The sequence below is a fragment of the Podarcis melisellensis genome, assembly GCF_964234715.1.
Source record: "Podarcis melisellensis genome assembly, chromosome: 16".
Classification (NCBI taxonomy): domain Eukaryota; kingdom Metazoa; phylum Chordata; class Lepidosauria; order Squamata; family Lacertidae; genus Podarcis; species Podarcis melisellensis.
This window is the reverse complement of record NC_138533.1, coordinates 711,667-739,584: the sequence shown is the minus strand read 5'-3', so window position 1 is coordinate 739,584 and position 27,918 is coordinate 711,667. Positions and strand designations below refer to the sequence as shown.

The 27,918-nt window shown below is 53.4% G+C and overlaps 1 protein-coding gene across 1 annotated transcript; it reads left to right on the top strand.

Moving 5' to 3' along the window:
- Positions 1-267: 267 nt before the first annotated feature.
- DCAF8 (DDB1 and CUL4 associated factor 8) lies at positions 268-26,212 on the top strand. The gene is made up of 14 exons (XM_081891557.1): positions 268-420; positions 4,151-4,227; positions 10,416-10,486; positions 13,652-14,343; positions 15,182-15,322; positions 16,824-16,918; positions 17,998-18,108; positions 19,854-19,926; positions 20,981-21,038; positions 21,364-21,471; positions 22,312-22,442; positions 23,317-23,436; positions 24,374-24,490; positions 24,933-26,212. The coding sequence occupies exons 3-14, from the start codon at positions 10,438-10,440 to the stop codon at positions 25,050-25,052; spliced, it is 1,815 nt and encodes a 604-aa protein (XP_081747683.1). The 5' UTR covers positions 268-420; positions 4,151-4,227; positions 10,416-10,437; the 3' UTR covers positions 25,053-26,212.
- Positions 26,213-27,918: the final 1,706 nt, after the last annotated feature.

Here is a 27,918-nt window from a genome sequence, read left to right as displayed (position 1 = left end):
GGTGGTGGTTGAACAACAACAACATATTATACTATATAATAAAACAATACGATATATTTTGATTATTGGTTTTATTGTTCTTTAGGAGCTGCCGCTCTGCGCGCGCCTCTCTATGGCCCTCCTTCCCTCCCCTCTCGGCGCCTCTCCCCTTCCAACCCGGAAGCACTTCCCTCGCGCGTGCGCCTTCCTCCCCCCTCCCTCCTTCGGGGTCGGTTGCCTGGGAAGTGTCGCAAAGTGTCGTCGTCGGGGGGCCGTAAAGCGCAGAAAGGGAAAAAAACACACAGCCCAGCTCGGCGGCGGCGGCGGCGTCCGGGGAGCATCGGCGGCTGGGCGGCCCCATGGCGGCGGCGGCGCCGGAGGTGGTGGCGGCCCCCCGGCCTGGAGGCGGCGGCGGAGGGGGAGGCGGAGCGGCCTCCAGAGGTGAGGGGGGAGGGGCAGGGGGAGGGCGCTTGCTTCCCCCCCCAGAGGGCGGCTGAGGCGACCGGGAAACCCCCCCCCCCGAGAAGGAGGGGGAAGGGAAGGAAGGGCAGAAAACGGGGGGGGGGAGGAGAAAAGGAGGAGAAGGGGGGTTGTTTGTTTGTTTGTTTGTTTATGGTGTCGCCCCCCCGCCTCCTTTCACCCCTCCAAATTGGGTTGAGAAAACGCCCCTCCTGGGGGAAGGAAGAAGGACCCCCCCCCGAGAAGGCCAGGAGGGGGAAGGGGAGAAAACGGGGGGGAGGGGCCGCTCCCCTCCCCCCATAGAGAATGCCCTGCAAAAAGGAAGAGGGTGGTTTGTTGGTTTGTTTATGGTGTCGCCCCCCCCACTTCTTTTCACCCCCCCCCCCAAAGTTGGTTGGGAAAACGCCCCTCCCGGGGGAAGGAAGACGCGGGTGGGGGAGGGGAGGAGGCGTTTTCCAGGAAGAGCCCCTCCCCCCCCCAAGAGGAGGGGGAAGGGGCCGGGGGGGTCGAAGGGGCTCCCCCCCTCTATATGTCTATTCCGTCGGGGTTGCCCCCCCCCCCCGCGTGGCCCTGGGGTTCCCTTCCCTGCTCCTTCTGGCCTCTCTCTCCCCCCTTTGCCCCCCTTTCTGCTTCGCCTCTCCATCCCTGGCTTGTGCTTAGTTCTGCCATTTGCCCATTCTCTCCCTGGTCGCTGCTATTACTCACTTGCCCTTAAGGTCAAAACAATTAAAACACAATAATATTAAGAACAGGTTGCAGCCGCTTCCAGTCGCCAAAATGAGGTGGAGCCTTAAAATATACATCTGTTTCTAAGCAGGGCCAATCTCTCTCTTCATCCGCCCTCGTAACTTTATCTCAGTTTATGTTCAATCTCTGTCGTGTATTTATATCGATATTTATTCACTCATATCTATGTTTATCTATGTCACCTCTCTGTTTATCTCTGTTAGTCTGCTTAAAAAAAAATCCTTCCAGTAGCACCTGAGAGGCCAGCTAAGTTTGTTCTTGGTGTGAGCTTTTGTGTGCATGCACACTTCTTCTGATACACTGAAACAGAAGTTTCCAGACCCTTCTATGTAGTGGGAGGGTGGGGAGGGGGATTACTCAGAAGGGGGGTGGGAATGGTGGATTGGTGTGGTAAACCTGTTGGCGACTGTTAACGACTGCAATTGGTCTTAGAGGAAAAAGCAAGGGGTGAGATGGCTAAAAATAGCTTTATCATGTATAATGAGAGAAGAATCCAATGTCTCTATTCAGACCAGGTCTCTCCATGGTTTTAAGTTTGGTGATAAGTTGCAATTCAGCAACTTCTCTTTCCAGTCTGTTTCTGAAATTCTTTTGTAGCCATGTTGGTCTGCTGTAGTCAAAACAAAATTTAAAAAATTCCTTCCAATAGCACCTTAGAGACCAGCTAAGTTTGTTCTTGTTATGAGCTTTAGTGTGCACGCACATGTGTATCTGAAGAAGTGTGCATGCACATGAAAGCTCATACCAAAATCTTAGTTGGTCTCTAAGGTGCTACTGGAAGGAAAAAATTTTACCTGTAACTAGTTTCTGTTCATCTATTCATCTGTCATCTTTATCTGTACTTATCTTCCTACATTTAATCTCTATCATTTCAGCTAAAGCTGTCCATTTATATTTTATCTTTCTGCCAGCTATATCATTTCTCTATATATTCATCATATGTTTATATTTACCTTTTTTAGCTATTCATATTTAATTGTATTTATCTTTAGCTTAAGTCTGTTTACATTATTTTTTCCTATCTTATCTTTTTTATTCGTTCGCTACACTTTTGTCCGCCAGGGAGCTCAGGAGCTCCCTGTTTTATTTTGACAACAACCCTGTGAGTTAGGTTAGGCCTAGAGAGGAGAGACTAGTCCAAAGTTCATGGGTGAGAGTTCTAGCTGAACAGGGATTTGAAGCAGATTAATGGGCATGGCTAACTTAGATCCATTAACATTTTAGTTCAGTGGTTCCCAGTTAGCTAAGTACTGAGGACCCCTTGTTTTTCAAAAGCCAATCCGTGAATCCCCCTACTTTCGAAATTTTTGATATCTCTAGGTAGTTTTTGTTATGTGAATGGTGCCATGGACTCCTTGGGTGGGTTATGTGGACCCCCACCCTGGGGCCTGCGGACCACCAATTGGGAACCACTGTTTTCGTTAAATACAACTCAGAGCTTTCTCAGCCCAATTCTGGTTTTTTATTAATACATCAGCACCTCACATTTCTTCCAAGAAGTCCAAAGTAGAAAATATGGTTCTCCCTATTTTTCCTCCCCTCGCAACAACCTGGTGAGGAAGGTGACCAGCTGTGAGAGAGATTCCTTCAAATCTTGCACTCCAGTGAAATCCACAATATGGTTCTCAACTTCATGGAAGTTATGAAAATACATAATTTAGGATTGAATATATTTAGTAATGTGTACATGGATATGAAATAATTAGGAGCACATTTGTTTGCAATTTGCCATCCTTTCCGCTTCTGTGTGTATATCTGTATATGTGTGAGTGGAGAGAGAGAGAGAGAGAATGCACACAGAGAGATCTGCACACATAAACAGATTTATATCCCACTTTTCAGGGTGAGAAAACTTTCTTATACAATGACTTACAAGAGTTTGAAGCAGCAGTGTACAAAGCCCGAAGGCAAGAGTTGTTGGTCCTTAAGAAGAATTTCCCAGTCCATACCTGGCCAGAATCTTAAATCTTGATTAGGACCAAACCAAAATGTCACAAAAAGCAGACAAGTCTCCAGAATGGAGACTGACTGTTAAATGAAACAGGAGTTGGAGGAGCTGAAGGTGGGTGGGAGGGGAAGAAAAAATTTTAATGGAATTAGTCAGGATCTTGAGGTCTGCACTTGAGACTCTGAAGAGAAACCCGAGTATTAATAATATAATTTTATTATTTATAACCCACCCATCTGATCGGGTTACTCCAGCCACTCTAACATAAGTGAGCATTGATACTTAAACGTACATGTCTTTGCTTACACATAAAAACTGTGTGTTTGCATCTGTTGCTTTTACACTTAGTTCAAAAGCAATGCAACAGTGAAACCAAGTCTCAAGAAAGGGAGAGAAGAGGGAGCAAGAGAATCAGTTATCTGTTACCCCGAACCTATTAGTGCACGGGCAAAATAAAACTGAGATAAATTAGGTGTGGCTGTAAATTTATTGATCCTTAAGGTGCCACAAGACTTGTTCTAACCATATGTATGAATTTCACTCCCTGTAAATTTCTCCTCCTGTCTTTATTTGCAAAATGGGCTCTCACAGCCGCTTTGGATCCCTGTAGCAACAGGAGTGCTAAGGTGCATCATCGGTGGACCATCAACTGCCTGAGCCTTGAAAGTCATAGAATCAAAGAATTGTAGTTTTTGGAGGAGCCCAAAGAGCCAAAACAAAAAAATACCTTCCAGTAGCACCTTAAAAACCCAACTAAGTTAGTTCTTGGTATGAGCTTTCGTGTGCATGCACACTTCTTCAGAGCCATTTAGTCCAAACTCCTGCAATACAGGAGGAGTCTTCCAACTGAGAGAGGCAACTCCACACAAATAAATGTGTGACTGTTTACCTGTTTCTCCACCAGCCACCCTTAACCCTGGTACTAAAGAGATCCTTTGCACTAATGTGGAGACCTTTCAGGAAAAGCAGGATTGATACCGCCCCACTTCAAATTCCATCTTCTGCTTTTTTCCCCAGTCTGACGTCAGTTCTACAGCGCCAGTTCCCAGAGAGTTCCTGGATCTACTCCTGCTTGAAAAGGGAGTCGGGGAAAGGTAAGTTTCTGCCTTGAGGCTCCTTAGTCCCTGCCCAAGAGCACAAAGCAGGGAGCAGAACGTTTGGGTGTCCAGCGTTTCTGGAGGGTGGCTTGGCATCCCTCCCAGATAAGTGTGTCCTTCAGTGCTGTCCCACTGCTGACCGGTCCAACTTACTTCACGTTAAACGCTTACAAAATTGGGAGCGTTCATCTTGTGTTGGAATGGAAATACAGCCTTAATAGATGCGGAGGCCTTTATCCAGTGACTACCACGAATGATGGGTGTGTGTTGTTGTTCAGTGTTTCGCTGGTGGTGCTGCTCTTACCAAATCGTGCGTCAGTAGAAACCCAGAGGCAGGATTGGAGCGCAAGAGCATTCTCAGTTGGTATTCAGAAGGACTACTGCCTCCGACTGGGGAGGGTGGACGCAGCTGTTGTGGCTAGCAGCCATTGATAGCCCTCTGCTCCTCCTCCTCCTCCTCCGTGAATTTGTCCTGCCCTTTTTTAAAGCCATCAAGGTTGCATGGTGCGTGGTTTCTGTAATCTGCTAATTCTGCGGATGTTGAATTCTGTGATGTTTTGCTAGGGTTCCTCCCTATTTTGCTTTTTATGATTTTTTTTTACGATAATCTTTATTGTCATTGTCCCATACAGAACCACAAAATTGAAAAAAACTAAATCAGACATTCAAAAATCAACAAGCCTGCTATCCCAGCCGGATTAGCCCCCTAAAAACTCTGATACCCCATAATTAAATGCAATATACTCCCTTAGAGACTCCTTAAAGGTAAAGGGACCCCTGACCATAGAGACTCCTTACACTGCATTTAAAACCAAAATCACATTTGGATAGAAACTGTTTCTCAGGCGGCTAGCCCTAGTCTTTATAACCCTGTACTTCTTCCAGAAGGCAGAAGCTGAAAGAGATCATTTCCGGGGTGTGCACTATTCTGCGCTATCTCTGCAGCTTTCTTGTCGCACCTGGAAGCATAGATTTGATCCAAGGCATTTATATCCCAATCTTCAGCAAAAGGGGTTCTCAGAGTGAATTACAAATATTGGTGATAAGACGGTCCCTGTCCTCGGGCTTGTGGTCTAAAATTCACAAAGGAAAAGGAATTGGGAGCGAAGAGGGGGGAAAGCAAACTCTGGTGCTATTCCCTAGAGCACGGATAGGGAACCTCAGGCTCAGGGACCCCCCCAGACCTCTCCGTCCAGCCCCTGGGACTCTGCCCTCACTGACCTGTGCTTTGCACCCTCCTTGAGTGTCTTTGCCTGGCCAAAATATGCCCTGGGTCTCTGGTAATTCCTCCCATTTGCCTGCATGGAGAATAGAGACGGGTTTGCGTGTAGAAAGTCTTTGGCGATCGCTCACAGGTGAGTAAGATTGTCTTCCACGAAAACGGTCTTAACAGTGAATCCGTAAGTGACTGTGGAGGCCAATTCTGGATCCACACATCCTTCCACAGTGGGGACATAGGTTTCTGGGCAGGAGTTGATCATGGTGAATGTTTGCTAAAGGTCAATTTGCATTTGCTGCTCCGCCTGCTTTTACTTCTGACCCTGCCCACTGGCTCATGGCCCCCAGAAGGCTCCCTAGAAGGGAATGTGGCCCCTGGGCTGAGAATGTTCCCCGTCCCTGCAATGACCAGCTGTGGCCTCCCATCTCTGTCTCTCTTTCCCTCTCCTGCCTGGTGGAGGGATTTCAGGCTGCTACGTCCCCTGGTAGGGGAGCCTTCAGGGGAGAGGGGCTTTGAATCCCACCTGCCCTTGATTCTGGGGCTGAGCAGTGGCTCAGGGCAGGGGACGGCCCTGACTTCGCCTGGGGAATTCCCCCTGGAGGGGAGCGTGGCCTTGGCCTCGGCTGCCTTGTGTGATGCTTCCCTCCTCCCCTGTTGCCTTCTGCTCAGGCCAGGGCTCCTGGTTGGGCCTTTTTAATTCTTCCAGCAGCCAAAAGCCCTCGGAGCGGCTGCTGACCTTGGGTGGCCGCCCTCCTGCTGCCTGTTCCCTCCCTTATCTGCTTATGAGCAGTTCTGGGGCCCAGCCAGGATGTCTCAGGGCCTCAGCCGGGCTGCCTCCACCTCCTCTAATCGCTCCCTGCGCAAGCCATAGCTTCCCTTTCCCCCCCTTTCCTCTGGGCTTCCCTTGGCACTTCTTCAGAGTGAAGCTGTCCAGGGTCTCAGCTTCCCCAGCCGCTGTGGGGATTGGCCAACTGGCTCTACTGATCCCACCCCCTCCCAGACAAAAAGAGGGAGGGGCAAAGGAGGAGGAGCTGCAGGTCAGCTCAAAAGGGTCCCGGGTCTTCGGATGCTGTGACTTTGGATTAGTTTCAGTTGAAACCAAGGGCCAGTTCCTCTTGTCGGTGACATTAATTCCTCCCCCCACCCCCAGCATTGGCTGTGGAAAGCCACATGTCTGTTGCCCCACTTGGCTCTTCACCAGGGAAGGTGGAAGCTGGGGTTCCTGCATGGCAGGGGGTGGACTAAATGAACCCTGGGTGCCCCCTCAACTCTTCCTCTGTGCTGCCTCTTTGTCACCTGCCCCCAGCCAGCAACTCTGATGCCCGTCTCACTCTCATTTCCATGTGACAGCCGGCCTGTAGAAGAGGGTGAATCAGCCAGATAATAGTCACTTTCGCTGGCAATTAGGCCAGCAGGAAGTCTCTTCAGAGCCGGGCGATACCTCCTGCCCTTTGTCGTCTTCTTGAGCCCAAGTGACTTCCCTTACACCTCACTCTGAACTTCCTTCCCCGCAGAAACGGCTGAAGGCTAACCCCCACGGGGTCTCCAGAGTTTATGGCCAGGTACCAAGGAGCTGGGCTGCTCCCTCGGTCTGCTCTCGATCGCTGACGGGCCTCTTATTTCAGAAAACAAGCAAGAAATCCCCCATGCTTTGTAGATTAACTTAGTGCTTCTCCTGCCAGTTATGGATTTACTTAGCTGGCAAATGTAGGAGCGTTCTTTGTACATGAGCAGGATGAAATCCAATACAGTGGCTTCTCCGGTTGCGGACGGGATCCGTTCTGGAGGTCCGGCCAGATCCTAAGGTTTCCACAACCGAAGGACCGCTTCGGCGTACGCGGCAAAATGCTGTAAAATACTTTGGGGTTTGCCGCTTACGTATCCTGAAGTTTACGTAAACGGAGGTACTATATATAATAAACACAGCACCAGCAGTGTTGCCTCTTCATAAACCAGGTTGGCAATGAAAGAATGAATGCTGGCTGTTTTCGGATGCATGCTGGAAGTCTCGGGTGAAAGACACCTGTGTCGGGCCAGCAAGATATAGGAGAGAGTGGCTGCTTTGGGAGTTTTTTTGCGGACGGTGCATGGCAAGGTGCCACCCTCTGGTCATTCAGATGTTGGTGGGAGAGGGGGCATCGGAGGCAGATTGTAACACTCAGGTCGGCTCATGCAGAGGTGTCCCAGGTAGCCAGGCTCTTGGCAATTGGGGCTCTCCAGGTAACAGCCGGCACTTCTAGTTGTGCCTTGGAGCTCAGAGCGCCAGGCATTGAGGAGCTGCTTGTTTGAACCACTTCTTGGACACTGCAGGAAGGGAAAGTGCTCTTGTTCCCGGGTCCTGCTTTTGTGAGGCATCTGCTTAGACGTTGGACTAGGTGTCGTCGTCCGTCCGTCCCCCCCCCCCCGCCTGATCCAGGAGCCAGGCTCTTCTGATGTTCATATGGAACCTCCAGGTCCAGGGGTAGTCTATCTGGATTTGTAGGGGCATTTGCCCACGCAGAGAACAGGAGCCTGGACTAGGTAGGCCTCCTTGGCCTGATCTTACATTCTTGTGTTGTTATGTGCCGGGGGGCAGGGAGGGGTTCTTGCCTTCACCCTCTTCTCAGGCAGTTCCTGCAAGTTGTGGAGTTGGCCACAGGTAGTAGTAGTAGTAATAATAATAATAATAGTAATAGTAATAATAGTAATAGTAATAGTAATAAATTTTATTTATACCCTGCCCTCCCCAGCCAAGACCGGGCTCAGGGCGGCTAACAACTGATATAAAACAAATTGATTGAAATACAACTTAAAAACAAGATTAAAATGCAGCCTCATTTCAATGGAAACTCAAATCAGAAACGTTTTTTGGGGATGAAAACATCAAGTCTTCACCAAGGCCAACTATCCAGACTGGTCCTACGTGGGCCAGAAAAAAAGCCAGGGAAGTCCCTAAATAGGAGTTCCATCACAGAAGGAGAAAGGAAAAAGGAAAGAGGGGGAGGGAATCAAATTGATTCCAAGCCAAAGGCCAGGCGGAACAACTCTGTCTTGCAGGCCCTGCAGAAAGAAATCAGATCCTGTAGGGCCCTGGTCTCATGAGACAGAGCGTCCCACCAGGCTGGAGCCAGTGTTGAAAAGGCCCTGCCTCTTGGTTGAGGCTAATCTGACTTCCTTAGGGCCCGGGACCTCTAGGGTGGTGCTCTTTATGGACCTTCAGGTCCTCTGTGGGGCATGCCCCACAATACCTTCCCTGCAGAACTACCCCCCAGATAAGGAACTGGGGCCTGTGCTCCTTTTGGGGAGCTTGAGGAACAGTGCCAGGCCTGCGTCTTCCACTCTGTGTGCCTCTCCTTGCAGATGGCGCCTGGCACTTGGTCTGCACCACCAGAGCCTCTGTTGAAGGAAGATGCGATGGGCGGCTGTGATGACTCACCTGACCCCCTGCTCTGTGGGAAACGGCTGCGGGGGGGGATGGGGGTGCAGGAGGAGGAGGTGGTGGTGGCACCGGGCCTGCCCTCCGCCTTGCTCCCTCCCAGGCTCTGTCATCTCTGTGCTAATGCAAAAGTGACAGCTGACGGGGTGCGAAGAGGCACTTTCAGGGGAGGCGCATGAGCTCAGAGCAGATTTGCTTTGCCGGAAGAAGGTCCCAGAGTCAGCCGCCCCTGACACCTCCAGGTGGCGCCAGGGGAGACCCAGGGCAGTCCTTGTGGGTCAGCACAGGAAGTCCTGAGCAAGGCAGGTCAAGGGCCTGACTCTGTTTCCAGTGTTTTCCAAACACGCATCTTAGGTATTCAAAGTCTTCAATGAGGAAGGAAGCTTCAGAGCAGTATGTGGACCCAAAATGTTTTTAGGCCCATAAACCCACCCCCAGTATAGCCCCTGCCCTACAGAAAAGTATTATTCAAAGTATTGGTTTGCGCAACATGCTAAGGAAGGTTACGGCACAATAAAAACAGTCACAATTTATTCACAATCTCGTTGAAGCTGGCTTAATTGATTCACCAAAACAGATGGACTTCATCCAGTGATGTCAGCTTTTCAAAGCCCAAAAGTCATTTGCCCCTCTAGCACCTCTTAGCCCCCCCTAGGCAATCCCACTGCCCCCCGAGGGGGATGCTATCCTCACCCACTTTGGGAACTTCTGGCCTGGAGCTTCCATGCTTCTATAGCTGAGAGAACCAGAGTGTGAGAAGGTTTCTGGGAGGGAGAAGTTTTGCTAAACCAGCCAGGGAGCTTGGGAGTGGCACCCCGGGGCGCTGGGGGGGGGGCGGTTGGCTGCCCCACCACATAGGAAACGAGCTCATCAGAGAAATAACGGGAGAGTTTGTGTGTGTGCCGAGGGAGCGTCCTGCTCTAAGAGGCTTGGAGGCCCCCTTGGTCCTTTGCATTCCGTGCCGGACAGAGTGACTGTTGGGGAAGGGCAGTTGGGCCCAGGGTCTCGGGGGGGGGGGCTTCAGGAGGAATGGCTGCGTTGTCACTGCTCCTGCTGGCCTCCTCCTCGCGTTCGCAACCGTTGTTCCGGCTTTTCAGCTAGTCAGTTCTTCCCCGCTAAGCAGGTGTACTTCTGAGGGTGCTTTTGGAAGGCCCGAGTTGAAGTTCCTGGTGGGCCAGTTGATTTAGGGGATGCCCTGGCCCCAAACAATGCCCAAGCACTTTCAAGGCCACCCTTGGGTCTTCGGATTGGGGCCTGGGAACGAATGGGGAGCCGGGGCCTCGTTTTGGCCGGGGAGCCTTGCACAGATCATGGCCCCCAGCAGGAGGGAGGAGAGGGTCCAGGTCTTTCTGGCGGCCACGGATCAGCCTGCCTCTGGGGGCCAGCACCCCTTAGCCTTGCCTGGGGGGCAGTTTCAGCAGGCTGTGCCCCTCTCATCTCCCAACAGAGGCTGAGCCCCATGCAGAGCAGCTTCTTCCACACAGTTGGGTCCCCCTTGTTGGCTCTGATGTTTACAGCCTCCTCCTTTTCTCTCTTTACTGAACCTCTTAGGGCGAATTCACGAAAAAACGCGATGTCAGACGCAGGAAGTAGCACGGATGGGAAAACAGATTTACCCAACGGTAAGAGGAGCAGGGTGGAGGGACTACTGAAACTTATATTGGCCTGAGTTCTTGGTTTGCTTTTTTCCAGTGGCTTCCAGCCACGTCGCTTTGGACTTGCAGGTCCCTGAATTGCAAGACCCACAACTTGCACATGGGCTAGATTCCCACAAACCTTCCCAACACATCCCTGGAGTGCCTCCTGCATGTGTGTTTCTGACACAGGAGAAGAGCCTTCTCACCCGCCTTGTCCAGTGAGCTCAGGATTCCTCGCAGCTTGACCAGAGAGAGGTTCTGAGCTCGTGTTTCAGGCTGTTGTGGATGCAGAGTCGCCAGGAGAAGTCAGAGCCGCAAAGGCTGGGCTGGAAGAAGAAAAGCCCTCCCTTTTGGTTTGGCACACGCCCACTCTTGAGTGCAGTGTCCAGGCCTGGGCAGCGCAACATGATCTCTTTGGCTCTGGGTTTTGAATCCCAAGTTGCGCGGTGGCGGCGGCAGCAGCTCCTAAGCTGAGTCCTTGGAGACTGCTGGATCTGGCTCCACAGTGGAGGTGGTGAACGCAATAGGTGCCCACCCAGGGGTGCGTGTGTCCCCTCACCGAACCCATGGGTCCCATTGCTCATACTCCCAGTTTCTTAACCCACCCCAAAGCAGCTCTGCTGTGTTACAGTCATACCTCGGGATGAATACTTTTCAGGTTAAGCATTTTCAGGTTGCGCTCCACGGCGACCTGGAAGTAACAGAGCGCGTTACATCCGGGTTTCGTCGCATGCACAGACACTCAAAACGACGTCACGCGCATGCACAGAAGCAAAAAAATGCGACCACACATGTGCAGCCGTGTGTTATGTTCGCTTCAGGATGCGAACGGGGCTCCGGAACAGATCCTGTTCACATCCAGAGGTACTACTGTATCTGCCCCTCCAGCTGATCTGGGGCACAGCCTGGCCGTCAGTCTTGGTGGTCCTGCCCCCTGGCATTGTGGCATGCAGCACCCCTCTGTCTCTAGAGCTCCATTTGCAGCCATCCCGTCCACAAATTATATAATTTTAGAGGTGGAAGGGACCCCCTGGAGGTCATCCAGTCCAACCCCCGCAGTGCTGGAGAATCCAGGTGCCCCCTCCCCGGCCTCTGCTTCAAAACCCAGTGAAGGCGAGTCTGCCATCTTTCGAGGGAGTCCTTTCCCCTATCAAACAGAAAGTTCTTCCTAGCATTGAGTCGGAATCTCCTTTCTGGTTTCCTCTCCTGGAGCAGCAGAAAACAAGCTTGCCCCGTCTCCCTCCAGAGAGTTGGAGGTGGCTCCCATGCCACCCTCAGCCTTCTCTTCTCCAGGCTAAACATCCCCAGCTCCCACGGCTGCTCCTCCTTCATCATCACGCCGTCTCCCAAGGCCTTGTCGCCAGACCCATCATCATCTCGGTCACCCTCCTCTGCCCACCTTCCAGCAAACACGGCCCTTTCTCTTGCCTTAGGGAAGGGCTGTCGTAGCTCCTCGGCAGGGCACCTGCTTGGCATGCAGAAGGTCCTGGGTTCAGTCCTGCTGGGGCTGGGGAAGCCCCAGAGAGCCATTGGTGGCTTCCAGTGTAGAGAACAGTGAGCTAGGTGGAGCCCAGGGACCCCGACTCAGTTTAAGGCAGCGTCAGCCAAGTCAGGGCGAAGGGGAATGTTTATTTTCTGAGGGAAGCTTTGGAGCTCAACGGCTGAGCCCTTGCTCTCAGTCGTCTTTGGCTGGGAAAGTTCTCCTCGCTTAAAACCCCAGCGAGCCATCGCTCCCTGTCAGGACGGAGAGTCCTGAGCTGGCCGGACCTGATCGGGTGCAGGAGGCAGCCTTGCTCTGTTCTTGAGTGTCAGCCCCAACAGAGTTCGTGCCGAGCGGACGGAGCCTGGCGGCACAGAGGGCAAACAAGCAGAGCGGCATGACGCGTCTCGGGTGGGCGGGAAGAGTGTTGGCAGCTCTGCGGATCCAGCTGGCAGCGAGGGAGTGGATCCATCCTCCCTCGGCAGCTTTCCCCCACAGCCGGAGCAAAGGGGAAGGTTTTTGAGTTAGCCCCCCCCCCCGCAAGTTCTGGGTTGCAGCTCAGCCCCTTCTGACCGACTTGAGGAGCTGGGACTCTGACTCAGCCCAGACGGCGTGGAGATGACTCCCTCTTTCAAACAAAACAATGATTTATCGATCGCCTTCTATGCCGCCCTCTCGATTGACACAGGAGGTAACGGAAAACAGCTTTAGATGTTTAAAACAAGACTAGCAAGTGGATAGTCATGACAAAGACCCATTTATCCTGCGAGGAAAGCCTCTTGGGGCAAAAAGTGAGCACCTAAGCAGGGATGTTGTGCCACAGAACAGGGGCAGTCACCCTCAAGGCCCTGCTCTTCTGAGCTACTAGCTGAAGGAGCTTCTGAGATCTTCAGAGTTTGCAGGAGAAACTCACCCACAGACTGCCCTGATTTGTTGTGTGGATAAGGGATGAGGCAGTCTCTCAGCTCACCTGGTCCTGGGCTGTATAAGGCCTCATGCTTTACTACCGGCACCTTGAATTTGGCCCGTTAGACGAACGGCACCCAGGGCAAATCGCACAAGTCAGGTGTTAAATGCCGGCAGTTGGTTTTCTCCACAGTTGCAACCTCTGGACCAACCCCGGGGGTAGCCCCATGTTAGAGACATAGGGGTAATCCAGAGCAGTTCCTTTGGAGCTTTCCTGCATTGTGGGGGTTGGGCTAGATGACCATGGGGGGTCCCTACAGAACCTGCAGTTCTATGAGTATCCACAGATATCGAGCGTGGTGCTGTTTTCTCCAGCCTGAGGCGGAGAGGGGTAGGCAGGATGCCAGAAAAAGAACTGTTACTGCTTCTTGAGCAGCTGTGAGAGCGATGTGGCTGTGGCACCTGTCACCCCACTGATCGCCAGGGTTGATTCAGTTGATCTGGCGGGTGCCCCCTTCCTCCCTCCCTCCCTGCGCGCTTGGTGGAAGAGGATGGCCATCCCTGATAGAAGGAGTGTTTTCAAGGGTATACGATCGCTGCTTCTTGAGCCATCCCCTTGTGGTTTGATAAACCTCTGCGGTGCTGGGGGCGGTCCCAGACTTGTGCTGCCTGAAGCAGTCTAGCAGGGGCTCCGATGGGAACGGAAACCTGGGGTGGGGAGGACGCTTTCCTGCGGCTTCACCACCTGCCTCTTCCCTGCGCAGGAAGCTTATCCAGCAGCCCGGAGGAGATGTCTGGCGCCACGGAGGGCCACGAGACGTCCTCGGGGGTGGAGGTCGAGGCTTCTGACCTGAGCCTGAGCCTCACGGGGGACGAGGTGGGGCCCAACCGCACCTACACGGAGAGCTCGGCAGAGGAGAAGGACTCGGACAGCATGGACGACACGGGCCACTACTCCATCAACGAGATGAACCGCACCTACGACCGCTCCCACTCGGAAGAGGAGGAGGAGGAGGAAGAAGAAGAAGAGGAGGAAGAGGAAGAAGAGGTGGAGGCGGCCGAGGCCCAGCGGTCCCGCCGGCGAGCCCAGCGCAAGCGTCCCAACCGGGACCGGGACTCCTCGGACGATGAGCGGGCCCTGGAGGACTGGGTGGCCTCGGAGACGACGGGGCTGCCTCGGCCGCGCTGGCGGGCAGTGGAGGCGCTGCGGGAGAGGGCTCTGGGCTCCTGCGCCCGCTTCGTCCACGAGGCCTGCGGCGCCCAGGTCTTTGTGCAGCGCTTCCGGCTCCAGTACGGGCTGGAGGGCCACACGGGCTGCGTCAACACCTTGCACTTTAACCAGCGCGGCACCTGGCTGGCCAGCGGGAGCGACGACCTCAAGGTGGTGGTCTGGGACTGGGTGCGGAGGCAGCCGGTGCTACAGTTTGAGAGCGGCCACAAGAGCAACGTCTTCCAGGTGAGGGGGGCTCCTTCGCCCAGCCTTGTGGTTCCTTGGTTGCAGCATGAAGCAAAGAATTCAGAGTATCGTAATAGTAAAAGGGGGAGCAGGCAATTTGAAAGGGCGTAGATGGATTAGCAGCTCAAGACCTGGGTGAAGAGGAATGTTTTCGCCCAGTGCTGGAGCCACTGCAGGAAAGGCCCTGTGCTCATGCTGCCCCCCTCTGGACCTCTCATGGAGGAGGCACGCAAAGGAGGACCTGGGTCAGTCGATATGGGGAGATGCAGTCCATGACCTATTGGGGTCCTGAGTCTCTCAAGGTTTTGTAGGTCAAAAGCAGCACTTTGAATTGAGCCCGTAAACAGGCACCCTTTGCTGTATGCTCTGACCGCCTTGTAAGCAACCTGGCCACCAAATTCTGCACTAGTTAAAGTTTCCGAACCAGGGAGCCCTGTGCTTTTCAGTGGGGCAGGGCTCAATCGAACCGTGGCTTAAGCCCACGGGGCCCCTTCCTTTGTCAGCCAGTACTTCCAGGCGTTTGAGCTGCTGATTAGTGGGTTTTGGGAGAGGGGGTGGGCCCACACTCCTGCTAGGGGCCTTCCCTGTTCTAGCAGCTGCTCCTGGGCAGGCCTTGAGTTCCTCCAGCTCCCTGGGTGTCACTCAAAGCCTGGGGAACCAAACTCTCCGCCCCCCTTCTGCATCTCTCCCCCTGCCTCGCTTCCTGCGACCTGGAAGGACCCCTCCTGGCTGGAGGGTGGAGTCACTCTGGGGTCATTTTGTGTGCGGGGAGGGGAGGGTCTCCTTGTCCATCAGCGGGAGTCTCAGGGCCTCCTCTTTCTCTCTCCTGCCCTGCCAGGCCAAGTTCCTCCCCAACAGCGGGGACTCCACCCTCGCCATGTGCGCCCGGGACGGCCAGGTCCGCGTAGCCGAGCTCTCCGCCACCCAGTGCTGCAAGACCACCAAGCGGGTGGCCCAGCACAAGGGGGCTTCACACAAGGTGAGTGGGCCGGCTGGGGCGGAGGGAGGCCAGGCAGCCGGGCAGCGGGCTTCTAGTCCTGGGGGAGGGGGCACAGAAAGCGAGAGGGCAAGAGCTTGGGCCCATCTGCAGACTTTGCTTCCCTAAGGGGTGGTGGGGAAGGTTTGACCCAGTAGAATTGATCTGAAGGCCATCTGTCATGGATGCTTTGCTTGAGATTTCCCGCATCACAGGAGGTTGGGGTCCCTGCCATCTCTATAATTCTATGAGCCTTGGAAAAAGCCCCTTAGAGACGAAAGAGGAGGTGGGAAAGAACAGCACCCCTCCATCTTCCTCTTTCAGCCCTCTCCAGGGATTGATGCGGGGCTCATGAGCAAGGGAGCAGCGCTGTGGGGTGCTATGGGGCATCACGGATGCCAGGGGAAATTCTCGAAGATGCCATTTTGCCCAGGAGCCCCAAATTATCAGGCCCTTCCTGGTGTCAGCGGCACTGAGGGCTGGGAAGGGATGTAGCCTTGCAAAAGGGCTTCAGGGATGTTTATATAGCTCGGAGGGAGATTTCCCCCGCTTTATTTATTTTTCTTTATTTCATAAACATTTGTACACCGCTTGATTGTAAAAAGAAACAAAAAAGGCCTCAAATTGTTTGCAAAAAGATTAAACAATAAAGTAAAAAGAATTGCAACAGTACAACATGCAAAAGTTGAAATACTTAAAGAGGGTTGAATTTCTAATCACCTGGTAGGCTTGTCGAAACAGAATGCTTTTAGCAGGCCCTGAAAAGAGGGCAGTGCTTGCTTGGCATCAATAGGCAGGGAGTTCCAAAGGGCAGGTGCTGCCACACTAAACGATGGACTTGGTGTTTGTATTATGTGGCACACCTAGTAGTGCCATTTCTGTCGATTGAAGTGCTTGTGTGGGCACCTGTGGGATGATCTTGCAGGTAAACTGGTCCCAAGTTGTCTTTATTGACTGATAGTAACACCTTGAACTTGACCTGGTAGCAGATCTCAGAGCAGGGGCGGTGCACGTTGCAAAGGCCTCACCCCTGCCAGCAATCGTGTCGCAGTATCCTGCGCTAGCTGCAGCTTCCGGATCAAGTGCAAGGGAAGCCCCACAAAGAGTGCCTTGCAGTAATCCAGTCCAGAAGTGACCGGTGTGTGAACTGGGGTGGCCAGGCTTTCCGGGTCACGAATGGCTGTAGCTGCCAGCTGCAGTTGGTCAAAGGCACTTCTGGCCACCGAGGCTCCCTGATCCTCAAGGGACAGTGCCGGGTCCAGAAGCTCCCCAAACTGCGAGGCTGCTCCAATTTCTCAGACCCGGGAGCTGCTCACCCACACTGCCTCCATCTTGCTAGGAAGTCTTTGGTCCTCGAGTTGCTCTGGCCTGGCAGCTTCTTGGGGATTGGCAGCTGGGCAGCGGGTCCCAAGGGAGTGCTGTCTGAGGGCACACAAGGGGGGATGGGGAGAGGCCTCGCTGCAGCTCCCCCCCTCAAACCAGCCCGTCTCTATCTCTCTCTCAGTTGGCTCTCGAGCCAGACTCCCCCTGCACTTTCCTCTCAGCTGGCGAAGACGCCGTGGTCTTCACCATTGACCTGAGACAAGACCGGCCAGCTTCGTAAGTGTCTGGGGCCCCCTCTCATTCCTCTAACTCTTGGACTGCCCCCCCCAGTAGTTCTCCTGCCCCTTTCCCTACTTTAACCCCAGCCCCCCTTGTTCCACACTCCCTCTCTGGATCAGTCCACCCAAGCTCTTCCTGCTCTCTTGAGCCACGGTTTGGGCTCCTCTGTCTTAAAGTTGGGCTGGTTTCATTTCAATAAGTTGTCCAGATGTGGAGCTCCCCCCCCCACTCCGCCCCTCTACTGTGGTGTTTTTTTAAATTTTTGTCTCAGATTTCAGTGCTCCGCTTCCATTGAGACTGGGGCCAGATCCTCCATGTCCTGCATCTCTTTAGGGTTGCTCTTCTCTGGGGTGGGGGGATTTGGGTTCAGATTTTTCCACCTCTAGGCTGCTGAGCATTTAGGGTGGCGGCTGTTTTCCTCCCGCTCTGCCTTCCTGGCTCCACTGGAGCTGGTGCAGAAGGGCCCCCCTCTCTGGTTCTCTTCCTTGGAGCCAGGAGCCAGGAAACAACTCCTTGCCACTTTTGAGCAGGACACGGCTGGGTCCATTGGGGTCTCCATGCTGGAGCCTGAAGGGGCGGGTGGGTTTTCTCCATCGGGACCCATAAGCTGTGGGGGGGGAGGTGTATTTGTGTACCGTATTTTTCGCTCTATAAGATGCACCAGACCATAAGACGCACCTAGTTTTTGGAGGAGGAAAACAAGAGAAAAAAATATACTGAATCCCAGAAGCCTGCAGTCGCTCCATAAGATGCACACACATTTCCCCTTACTTATTAGGAGGGGGAAAGTGCGTCTTATAGAGTGAAAAATACGGTATCTAGCCTTCTATCTCTATATCCCACCTTCTTCTAAGGAGCTCAAGGTGACAGAGCTTATTTCTGCCTGCAACGACCCTGTGAGGTCGCTTCTGCTGAGAGGCAGTGAGTGGCCCAAGGACACAACTGGGGAACTTCATGGCCCAGTGGAGATTTGAACCCTGGTCTCACCCAGCTCCTGGCGAGAAGGGGGTGAGGAGGCTCTTTCCACAGAGGTGAATTCAAGCCCCCTCCCCTCTCTTTCTGGTTTGCATCTTCAGGAAGCTGGTTGTGACGAAAGAGAAGGAGAAGAAGGTTGGCCTCTACACCATCTACGTGAACCCGGCCAACACCCACCACTTTGCTGTCGGGGGCAGAGACGAGTATGTCAGGTGAGACCCCTCCTGCCGGGCGCTCTCTCGGGGACCACTGAGCCCGCCCCCCGTCTCCTAGAACCCCGCTGTTCAAGCGAAGGCAGGGGAGGCCGTTGTCATGGCTGGCGTTGGGGTGAGGCATTGGTCCACTTTGGGGTTCTGGGGGCCTGTGGGGTTGAGGGGAGGGAAGCGTCTTATTGGCTGGCTGTTGGGTCCATTGTGCCCCCCTCTTGGGCACCCGCGTCTCCCTCCTCCCGTGCCCCCTGCGGACATGTTGCCAATGTGCAAAGGGATAATAATTTATTATAATAATTTTATCATTTATACGTCACTCATCTGACTGGGTTGCCCCAGACACTCTGGGTGGCTTCCATTGCATATACAGTGGAAGCTCAGGTTGCGAGCAGGATCCGTGCTGGATGCACGTTTGCAACCTGCAGTGTTTGCAACCCGCAGCAGCGCGTCTGCGCACGTGCGGGTTGCGATTCAGCACTTCTGCGCATGCGCGACTGCCGAAACCCGGAAGTAATCCGTTGCAGTATTTCCGGGTTTTGGCGGGTGTGTAACCCAAAAAAAAACGCAACCTGAAGCAGCTGTAACCTGAGGTACGACTGTAAAAACATAATGAAACATCAGTCGTTAAAAACCTCCCGATACAGTCCTGCCTTATGTGTTTTTAAATAAAGAAATTGAAATGGCATGCCTTTCCTTGCTCTAGGCGGGTGCCTGGATGTCGCTCTCAGCCACCTGCTCGCTGCGATGTGACCTTGGGGCAACAGCCGTGAGCAAGGGAAGCCGCCCTGAGCAACTTACAGGCAACAGCCCCAGTGGCACCCATGAGTCTCTCTCTCCCCCTCTCCCCGGGCACCTTCCCTATTAGGTGGGGAGCTCCCTGCGTGACACGATTCCAGTTATGCGCACGGGGGCATGGAACATATCCCCTGCGTAAGTGGAGGGACGCATGTAGAAGTAAACGAGGCTGCTGCTTTGCATAGTGTCTTCTTAAAACTGCAGTAATATCCAAGGCAACACAATGACTAAGTACAACAATGCGATGTCAATATAAACTCTTTATATAATCTATGCAGAACATTAAACAGTATGAAATATATGAAACATGCACTCTCTGCAAAACCAAATAAAGAATCTGACCCATTCCTTCTTTCAGAGACTTGCATAGTCTTACAAAGACTTTCAGAGACTTATAAGACTTGTTTATTTGGTTCTATTTTTTCAAGAGAATCCATCAAGAGTGCATATTTTGTGACTTTCAGAGATTTCTGTTTATTTGGTTTTGCAGAGTGCATGTTTCATATATTCCATACTGTTTAATGTTTTGTATAGATTATATCAAGAGTTTACTGTATTTTTCGCTCTATAAGACGCACCAGACCACAAGACGCACCTAGTTTTTGGAGGAGGAAAACAAGAAAAAAATAATTCTGAATCTCAGAAGCCAGAAGAGCAAGAGTGATCGCTGCGCAGTGAAAGCAGCAATCCCTCTTGCTGTTCTGGTTTCTGGGATAGCTGCGCAGCCTGCATTCACTCCATAAGACGCACACAAATTTCCCCTTACTTTTTAGGAGGGAAAAAGTGGGTCCTACAGAGCGAAAAATACGGTATATTGACCTAGCATTGTTGTATTTGGTCGTCGTGTTGCCTCGGATATCACTGATAATTATTTGCAACACAGGGGTTTAATTGTTTTGGTTACTTCTTAAAACTGCAAGCTGACCCCCTTTTCCCTTCTGGCGTTTCCCCAGGGTCTACGACCAGCGGAAGATCAACGAGAACGAGAACAACGGTGTGCTGAAGAAGTTCTGCCCTCACCACCTGGTAAGGGCCCTCCTGGGGTCCATATTCCTTCTTCCCTGCCAGGGTCTTTGCCCTTCGTCCCCCAGTCCTGCGGTGGTTCTGGTAGCGGGAACACAGCCTTCAAAGAGCACCCAAAGAGCCTGGCTTATGGATCAGGCCAAGGGGGACCCGCCCAGTCCAGCCCCCATGGAAAAGCTCCCCTAAGCGAGTGGGATGCTGGATTGTTATGGGCTGCCTCTCTGAAATCTTAGCCTGCCTGCCCCAGGTGCAAAAGCTGCCTCTGTGCTCAGCCCACGTGGCTCTTTGGCATAAGAACCATAAATAGCAACACTCTAGAGCAGTGTTTCCCAACCTTGGGCCTCCAGCTGTTTTTGAACTACAATTCCCATCATCCCTGACCACTGGTCTTGCTAGCTAGGGATGATGGGAGTTGTAGGCCAAAAACATCTGGAGGCACAAGGTTGGGAAACACTGCTCTAGAGGTCCCGGGCCCTAAGGAAGTCAGATTAGCCTCAACCAGAGGCAGGGCCTTTTCAACTCTGGCTCCGGCCTGTTGGAACACTCTGTCTCTTGAGACCAGGGCCCTGCAGGATCTGATTTCTTTCTGCAGGGCCTGGAAGACAAAGTTGTTCCGCCCGGCCTTCGGCTTGGAATCAACTTGATCCCCTCCCCCTCTTTCCTTTTTTCCTTCTGTGATGGAACTCCTATTTGGGGACTTCCCTGGCTTTTTTTCTGGCCCACGTAGGACCAGTCTGGATAGTTGGCCTTGGTGAAGACGATGTTTTCATCCCCAAAAAAGTTTTTGATTTGAGTTTCTACTGAAATGAGGCTGCACTTTAATGTTGTATTTTAATCTTGTTTTTAAGTTGTATTTCAATAAATTGTTTTTACACCTGGTGTTAGCCGCCCTGAGCCCGGTCTTGGCTAGGGAGGGCGGTGTATAAATAATAATAATAATAATAATAATAATAATAATAATATTATTATTATTATTATCATCATCATCATCTGGGGCTGGAGGGTCTTTGGGAAGGCGCTCTGCTGAGCTTTTCTATGCTCCCCGATTCCTCCGTAGGTGAACAGCGATTCAAAAGCCAACATCACTTGTTTGGTCTACAGTCACGATGGATCAGGTACGTGGGGCAGAGGGGGAGCTCTCGGGGGGGGATGTTGGCTCCCAAGCTGGGAGGGTTCCTCTTCTGTTTTGTTGGGGGCCAGGACAGCCCTTGACCAGGAGAGCCTGGGAGAGGAACCTTCCAGGGTGTCACGGACAAGGAGGCGCAACAGAGTGGGGGGGGGGTTGCCCTGTCCCAGTGCCCCCCTCCCTGGTGAAGGCTGGGAGGTTGTTATGTCTTAGAATCTGCTGGCCGGCCTCCCCCCCCCCCAGGCCAAAGAAAGCTCTCCCCTCCTGCCATTTCCCAGATGCAACTGAGCTTTCCCCAATGTGTCTTGCTGCAGAGCTTGTGGCCAGCTACAATGACGAGGACATCTATCTCTTCAACGCGTCCCACAGCGACGGAGCCGAGTACCTGAAGAGATACAAGGGGCATCGGAACAACGCCACAGGTGCAGGAGCAGCCTCTCTCCCCCCCCCCGGCCGCCACCCCTGGCAGGGGGAAATGCCCCCTGACCTTAATGCCCTGTGGGGCTGGCAGATCGCCTGGCCTGGCCTTGCTCAAACCCCAGGCCCTTTTGCTAACGTTGAAAACTTCCAAGAAGGGGCAGGTCCGAGCTAGGTATATATATGTAGGCAGGCAGTAGGCTCACGACTTACGTGAGGGTTATATTCCGGGGGGCTGCATGCAAAGGAGAAGTCACACAAAGTCGGGAGGACCCAGAATGCCCCACATCTCTGTGTGACTATCGCTCCTTGGGTAGATTGAGGCTTCTGGAAGGCTGTGGCTGGCTCCCAGGAAATCTCAGGTGGCCCCTTCCGACTGGTCCCCCCCTCCCATTTATTTCCCCTCCACCCACGCAAAGCTGCGGTTTCATAAGTAAATCACATGTGAGTTGTAGTGTTCCTGTAAATGTAATTATAAATGCATTCTCTGGCCAAAATGAGATTGATTTTGCCAGGGACCAAGCAGATAAGCAAGTGAGGAAGGGATTCCAAAGTCATCGTCCCCCCCAGCATCACCCCCACACTCCCCAATCGGCCCCTGCCCCTGTTCTCTCCCCACATGGCCCCCTTGATGGCCGCAGGGCCCAGAGTCACAGCTTTCACGGCGCCCCCTGAGCAAGGGAAACTCTCCTGGGAAAGGAGGGAAGGAAGGGAAATGCAAGGGGGAGGCAGGGTCACCTGGTCCCCCAGTGCAGGGGGGGCGCTGCTGTGCTCTTGCCAAGAGGTGGCACTGGGGGGGCAGCGGCTTTGCCGGGCACTCACCCAGACCACTTCTCTGCCTGCAGTGAAGGGCGTCAACTTCTACGGCCCCAAGAGCGAGTTTGTGGTGAGCGGCAGCGACTGTGGGCACATCTTCCTGTGGGAGAAGTCATCGTGTCAGGTGGTGCAGTTCATGGAAGGCGACCGAGGAGGCGTGGTGAGGGGCGGGGCTGGCCGGAGGGCTGCTTGGACGGGGAGGGGGCACGGCTGGGCAGGCTTGGTTGAGGGGGCGGGTAGAATTCAGAAGGCCTCTCCTGTTGGCTCCTGGAAGAAATGGGTGCAGAGCCTGTCAGCATCGCCCTTGAGCCAGTGCCACCAACTGGACTCACACACTTCAGCCCCGACTGGGCCAGGCGAGCTGGGTAGCACTTCCAGAGACCACCTTCTGCACAGGAACAGGTCAAAGTGCTGTGGACTCACAGCTTAGAGTTGTGAGCACCGGATTCACTTCCACAAGAAGACAGTCGTCGCACAGCAGAGTACAGCAGAGCATAAACGACTCGGAGAGCAGCTCTGTAGAATATCTTCTTTATTCTATCTACAACTATAATACACAACTATATACAGAGCTAAATAGGTCTAAGCATAAATGAATGCTGCACTGCACTGAGTGTCTGCAGCTGCTCTTAGCAGCAACCTTATCTATACACACAATCTCTAACACTCGGTCTCTCTCTCTCCGACACACTGACTGACTCGTTAGGCTGGAGCAGAAAAAGTAGAGAGCAGAACACCGCCCCTCCTCTCTGGAAAATCACCAGACTCAGCAGATTCTTGGATATGGGAGGGGTGAAATCTCCTCAGAGCCCACCTCTTTCCTGAAGCAAATCTGCCATCCCTTCTTATCCTTTGGGGGGGGGACACAACACACCATCTTTTCTGCCTCCCCCTGCATGTCTACTTTTGGACTGGCAGGAATGCAGGACAGAGCAGTGACTCCTCTGCTACCTTCTTGCCCTCTCAGCTGTTTCTGGGGCGACCCAGAGCCACAACTCTGCTCCAGAAAAAAAGGTTTTTGGATATTCTTTCAGGTCAACTGCCTGGAGCCCCACCCTCACCTCCCAGTCTTGGCCACCAGCGGTTTGGATCACGACGTCAAGGTCTGGGCCCCAACGGCGGAGGTGCCCACCCAACTCACCGGCTTGAAGGAGGTGAGGGCCGCCTTCTCAGCCCCATGGAGACTCAAGGGGCCCCTGCTGGCCAAGACCCTCTCTCCTCCGCCCTGCAGTCTGGGGGAAGCTAGCATGGCGGGTGGGGTGGGGGCTTCCAGTTTTGGTTGGACTCCCAGGGGGGCCAGGGATGAGGGTGATGGTGGATGTCAGAGGAGACCACATAACACCGGTCCTGAAAGACCTACATTGGCTCCCAGTACGTTTCTGAGCACAATTCAAAGTGTTGGTGCTGACCTTTAAAGCCCTAAATGGCCTTGGTCCTGTATACCTGAAGGAGCGTCTCCACTCCCATTGTTCTACCCGGACACTGAGGTCCAGCTCCAAGGACCTTCTGGCGGTTCCCTCCCTGCGAGAAGCCAAGTTACAGGGTAGCAGGCAGAGGGCCTTCTTCATGGTGGTGCCCTCCCTGTGGAACGCCCTCCCGCCAGATGTCAAGGAAATAAACAACTATCTGACTTTTAGAAGACATCTGAAGGCAGCCCTGTTTAGAGAAGCTTTTAATGTTTTATCGTATTCTTAATATTAATATTATTAATATTCTGTTGGGAGCTGCCCAGAGTGGCTGGGGAAACCCAGCCAGGTGGGTGGGCTATAAATAATAAAGGATGCTGCTGCTGCTGATGTCCGGAGGGCCAGGGATGCTGGCTGGGAAGGAGGTGGCTTGGGTTGTCCTTCCACACCTCTCTGGGTGGCTTCCTGTGCTTGTGGGAAGCTCCTCAGTACTGGAGCCAGTGGCCATTCAATGAAGCGGAGGATTGGAAGGTTCAGGACAGATAAAATGCCGTCCCTCTTCACTAGACGGGCCACTGAGTCAGCAGGGACACCCAGGACCATCTAGTCCAACCCCCTGCTGGTTCTGAATGGGCCCTGGGCAGCCGAGTGACCCTCTCCGTCTCCTCCTCCTCGTCCTCCTCAGGTGATAAAGAAGAACAAGCGAGAGCGGGATGAGGACAGCCTGCACCACACGGACATGTACGAGAGCCACCTGCTCTGGTTCCTGATGCACCACTTCCGACAGAGGCGGCACCACCGGGTAGGGCGGACGGGCCAGGCTGAACCGGGGGGGGGCAGGGGGGAGGACGGCGTGTTGGGAGACTGGGAACGGGGGCCTTGAAGCTCACCCCATGGGGGTTTCGGTCGGTTGGGAGGGCGTGGGGCTGCTCTCACTGCCCCCCAGTGGGTGATGGGGACACAGGAAGTTGCCTTAGGCAGAGTCAGGCCAATGGCCTATCCAGCTCAGCACTGCTTACCCTGACTGGCAGCAGCAGCGGCTCTCCAGGGGATCAGACCCGAGGCCTTCTGCATGCCGGCAGGTGTCCTGCTGCCGAGTTGAAGCCCTGAATGACGCAGCCGTGGGGGAGCCTGTTTTGGCGATGGGCTGATCCTGAGTGCGCTGAGCCCCCTCTGCTCTCCCCCCCCCCCCGCCTCCAATATGGGAAATGGTCACAGCCCCCTACTCTTCCCTTTCCCCCCAGCGCCGAAGAGATCCAGGCACCGGGGCGACGGACAGCGACTCGGACGAATCCCCCAGCTCCTCTGACACGTCGGACGATGACGAGGAAGGCCCGGATCGGGTGCAGTGCATGCCTTCCTGAGACCCCCCCCCCTCCGAGGATGAGGAAAAGGTGGGGGCGTAAAGAGTGTGCAGACTTGAATTGGCAACGAGATGCCCACCACTTTGAATTGCCATCTATCCCCCCTCCCTGCTTTTTACTGAAACACCAAGGAAAGCCCCCCCTGCCCCCCGCCCTCCTTGTCGCTTGCCCTCCCCCAGGGGCAACCTGCTTGGCATTAATTGCACTTGGACTTTGCTTGAGGGGGGCGGGGGGGGACACACACGGGACGCCCTGGGATCCCCCTCTGCTCTCCCCCTCCTCTCTCTCTCTCTCTGCCTCGGTTTTGGCATGGGGAGGAGGGAGGCCTGCCCCCTTCCACCCCCCACTCCCCCAGAGGCATGGGGTGGGGGGAGTGGGAGGGAAGGGGCTTGGTTGCTGCCCCCCCCAGCCATTCCCTGTGAAGCTTTCTTTTGAGTAAGCTGAGTTCGGGTTCTGCCTCCCTCCTCCTTTCCTTTAAGATGTTGGTGTGAGCCCCAAAGGGGGCCTTTTTTTGGAGGTTTTGTGCTTTTTTCTCCCGCCCCCCCCTCCCGTTTTTGAGGAGCGCCCTTGCTTGCCTGCTTCCAGGATGAGCAAACTTGGACTCTTTGCTTTATTTCTGATTACATTTTCTTTTTCTAGAGGGGGGTGTTCTTCTCCCTCCGCCTCCTGTTTTTTGTGTTCTTCCTTCAGCAGAGTTCTAGCGGCATGAAGAGCCCCCTTTTGCAGTCTAGAGCTTGCCTTGGCCCCCTCGGACGCCCCTTCGCCCAACCTTTTCGGAGAGTAAAGGGTTTTTTTGTTTTTGTTTAAGAGAGGTTTAAATGCAGAGGAGAGACATGGGGCTGATTCCCCTCCCCCTTTTGCGGTGGGGAGGGGGGCTCCTTCGTGCCCTACGGAGGGGGGGGGTTCTCGTGGGATCCCCTCCATTTGCCCGAAGGTTCTTTGTGTTTCATTTGCCCCACTCCCCTTTCCTTTAAAAAATAATCTTAATTGTTTTCGAAAACAACTGCCCTTCCCCCCCTCCCATCGCTGTTTAGAGGCCTAATTTTATATGTATTAAACAAGACAAGAACCAAATTAAAACTTGGATGTTATCAAGTTAAAATTATTGTAAAAGTTTAAATATATATATTATATAAATGCAATAAAAGAATTGAGAGACAGGCCTGGCTGTGTGTGAAATGGGTCCGCTGGGAGCCTGGCCAGAGGTTCCTCTTTGGCTCCGTGGGGCTGGTTGCCTTTGCCCTCCTTGGGACAGGAGGTAGGGCTCTGGCCCCCCTTTCTGCGGCCTTGTTCGCCTAATAGACTGCACAGGCCTGGAGGAGGCTTTCGCCTCAGCCGTCCCCCCTGCTTCCTCCTGACCCTTCCTTGCCTTTGTCCCGTCTTTCCTAAATCACCTTTTTACTTTTTGCTTTGCTGGCTGTGCCAGCACTTGTGTCCCCCGTTCAGCTCCTTGAGTCAGCTAAACTGCTGGAGCATCTTGCCTTCGTGATAAGGACATCTTTGGCATCAGCAATATCGAGATCTTCTTTCCAAAGGCAGCCAGCCAGCCAGGGGCTGAACTCTTCAGCCTCGAATCCTGGTTTGGTTTTGCTTTTTTGGGGGGTGGCATCCCATAGGAAGAAGAAGAAGAAGAAGAAGAGTTTGGATTTGATATCCCGCCTTTCACTCCCTTTAAGGAGTCTCAAAGCGGCTAACATTCTCCTTTCCCTTCCTCCCCCACAACAAACACTCTGTGAGGTGAGTGGGGCTGAGAGACTTCACAGAAGTGTGACTGGCCCAAGGTCACCCAGCAGCTGCATGTGGAGGAGCGGAGACGCGAACCCGGTTCCCCAGATTAGAGACTACCGCTCTTAACCACTACACCACACTGGCACACTAGGGATGTGGGTGGCACTGTGGGTTAAACCACAGCGCCTAGGTCTTGCTGATCGGAAGGTCGGTGGTTTGAATCCCCACGACGGGGTGAGCTCCCATTGCTCAGTCCCTGCTCTTTCCCACCTAGCAGTTCGAAACCACGTCAAAGTGCAAGTAGATAAACAGGTACCACTCTGGCGGGAAGGTCAACGGCGTTTCCCGTGCGCTGCTCTGGTTCGCCAGAAGCGGCTTAGTCCTGCTGGCCACATGACCCAGAAGCTGTACGCCGGCTCCCAAGGCCAATAAAGTGAGATGAGCGCCGCAACCCCAGAGTCGGCCACAACTGGACCTCATTGTCAGGGGTCCCTTTACCTTTACCTACCCCATAGGGGCAGTGCAGAGTTTGCATAGTGGGAGAGGACTCAGTAGCTGTGCCCACCCCCTCCCTTCACCTGGGGTCAAACAGACTAACCCCTCATTTTAAATGTATTTAAATGTATTTTAATATTGTGTTGGAAGCCGCCCAGAGTGGCTGGGGAAACCCAGCCAGATGGGCAGGGTATAAATAATAAATTATATTATTATTATTATTATTATTATTATTATTATTATTATTATTGAGAGCCTCAGGCTGGCTTTTTTTGGGAGCGAAAGAGTGAGTTCTTCGCTTTGTCAGAGCAAGATGCCTTGGACGCTTTGGCTGCATCCAGAGATCAACTTGGTTCCCAAAACAAATTAATACCCAAACAGTAAAGGCGAAGGGAGGAGCGTGTCGCTGGTGGCCTCAAGCAAATTATAGACTCACAGAGCTGGAAGGGGCCCTCCCACGGTCATGTAGTCCATCCCACCGCAATGCGACGATCACAGCTGAATCATCCCTGGCAGGCAGCCATCCAACAGATGCAGCCCTCAACCCCCACCAAAAAGTTATCTTTGCGGATGGTGAAATGGCCCTTTCGGTTCCTACACACAAACACCCCCCTCCCAGTGCCCAATGCTGCCTGGCATTGTC

Bases quoted from the DNA above. Each gene is read 5' to 3' on its own strand.
- DCAF8 (XM_081891557.1), top strand. From the start codon at position 10,438: ATGTCAGACGCAGGAAGTAGCACGGATGGGAAAACAGATTTACCCAAC. The intron at 18,109-19,853 runs GTGAGACCCCTC...GCGTTTCCCCAG, and splicing joins GGCAGAGACGAGTATGTCAG to GGTCTACGACCAGCGGAAGA. The intron at 19,927-20,980 runs GTAAGGGCCCTC...ATTCCTCCGTAG, and splicing joins AGTTCTGCCCTCACCACCTG to GTGAACAGCGATTCAAAAGC.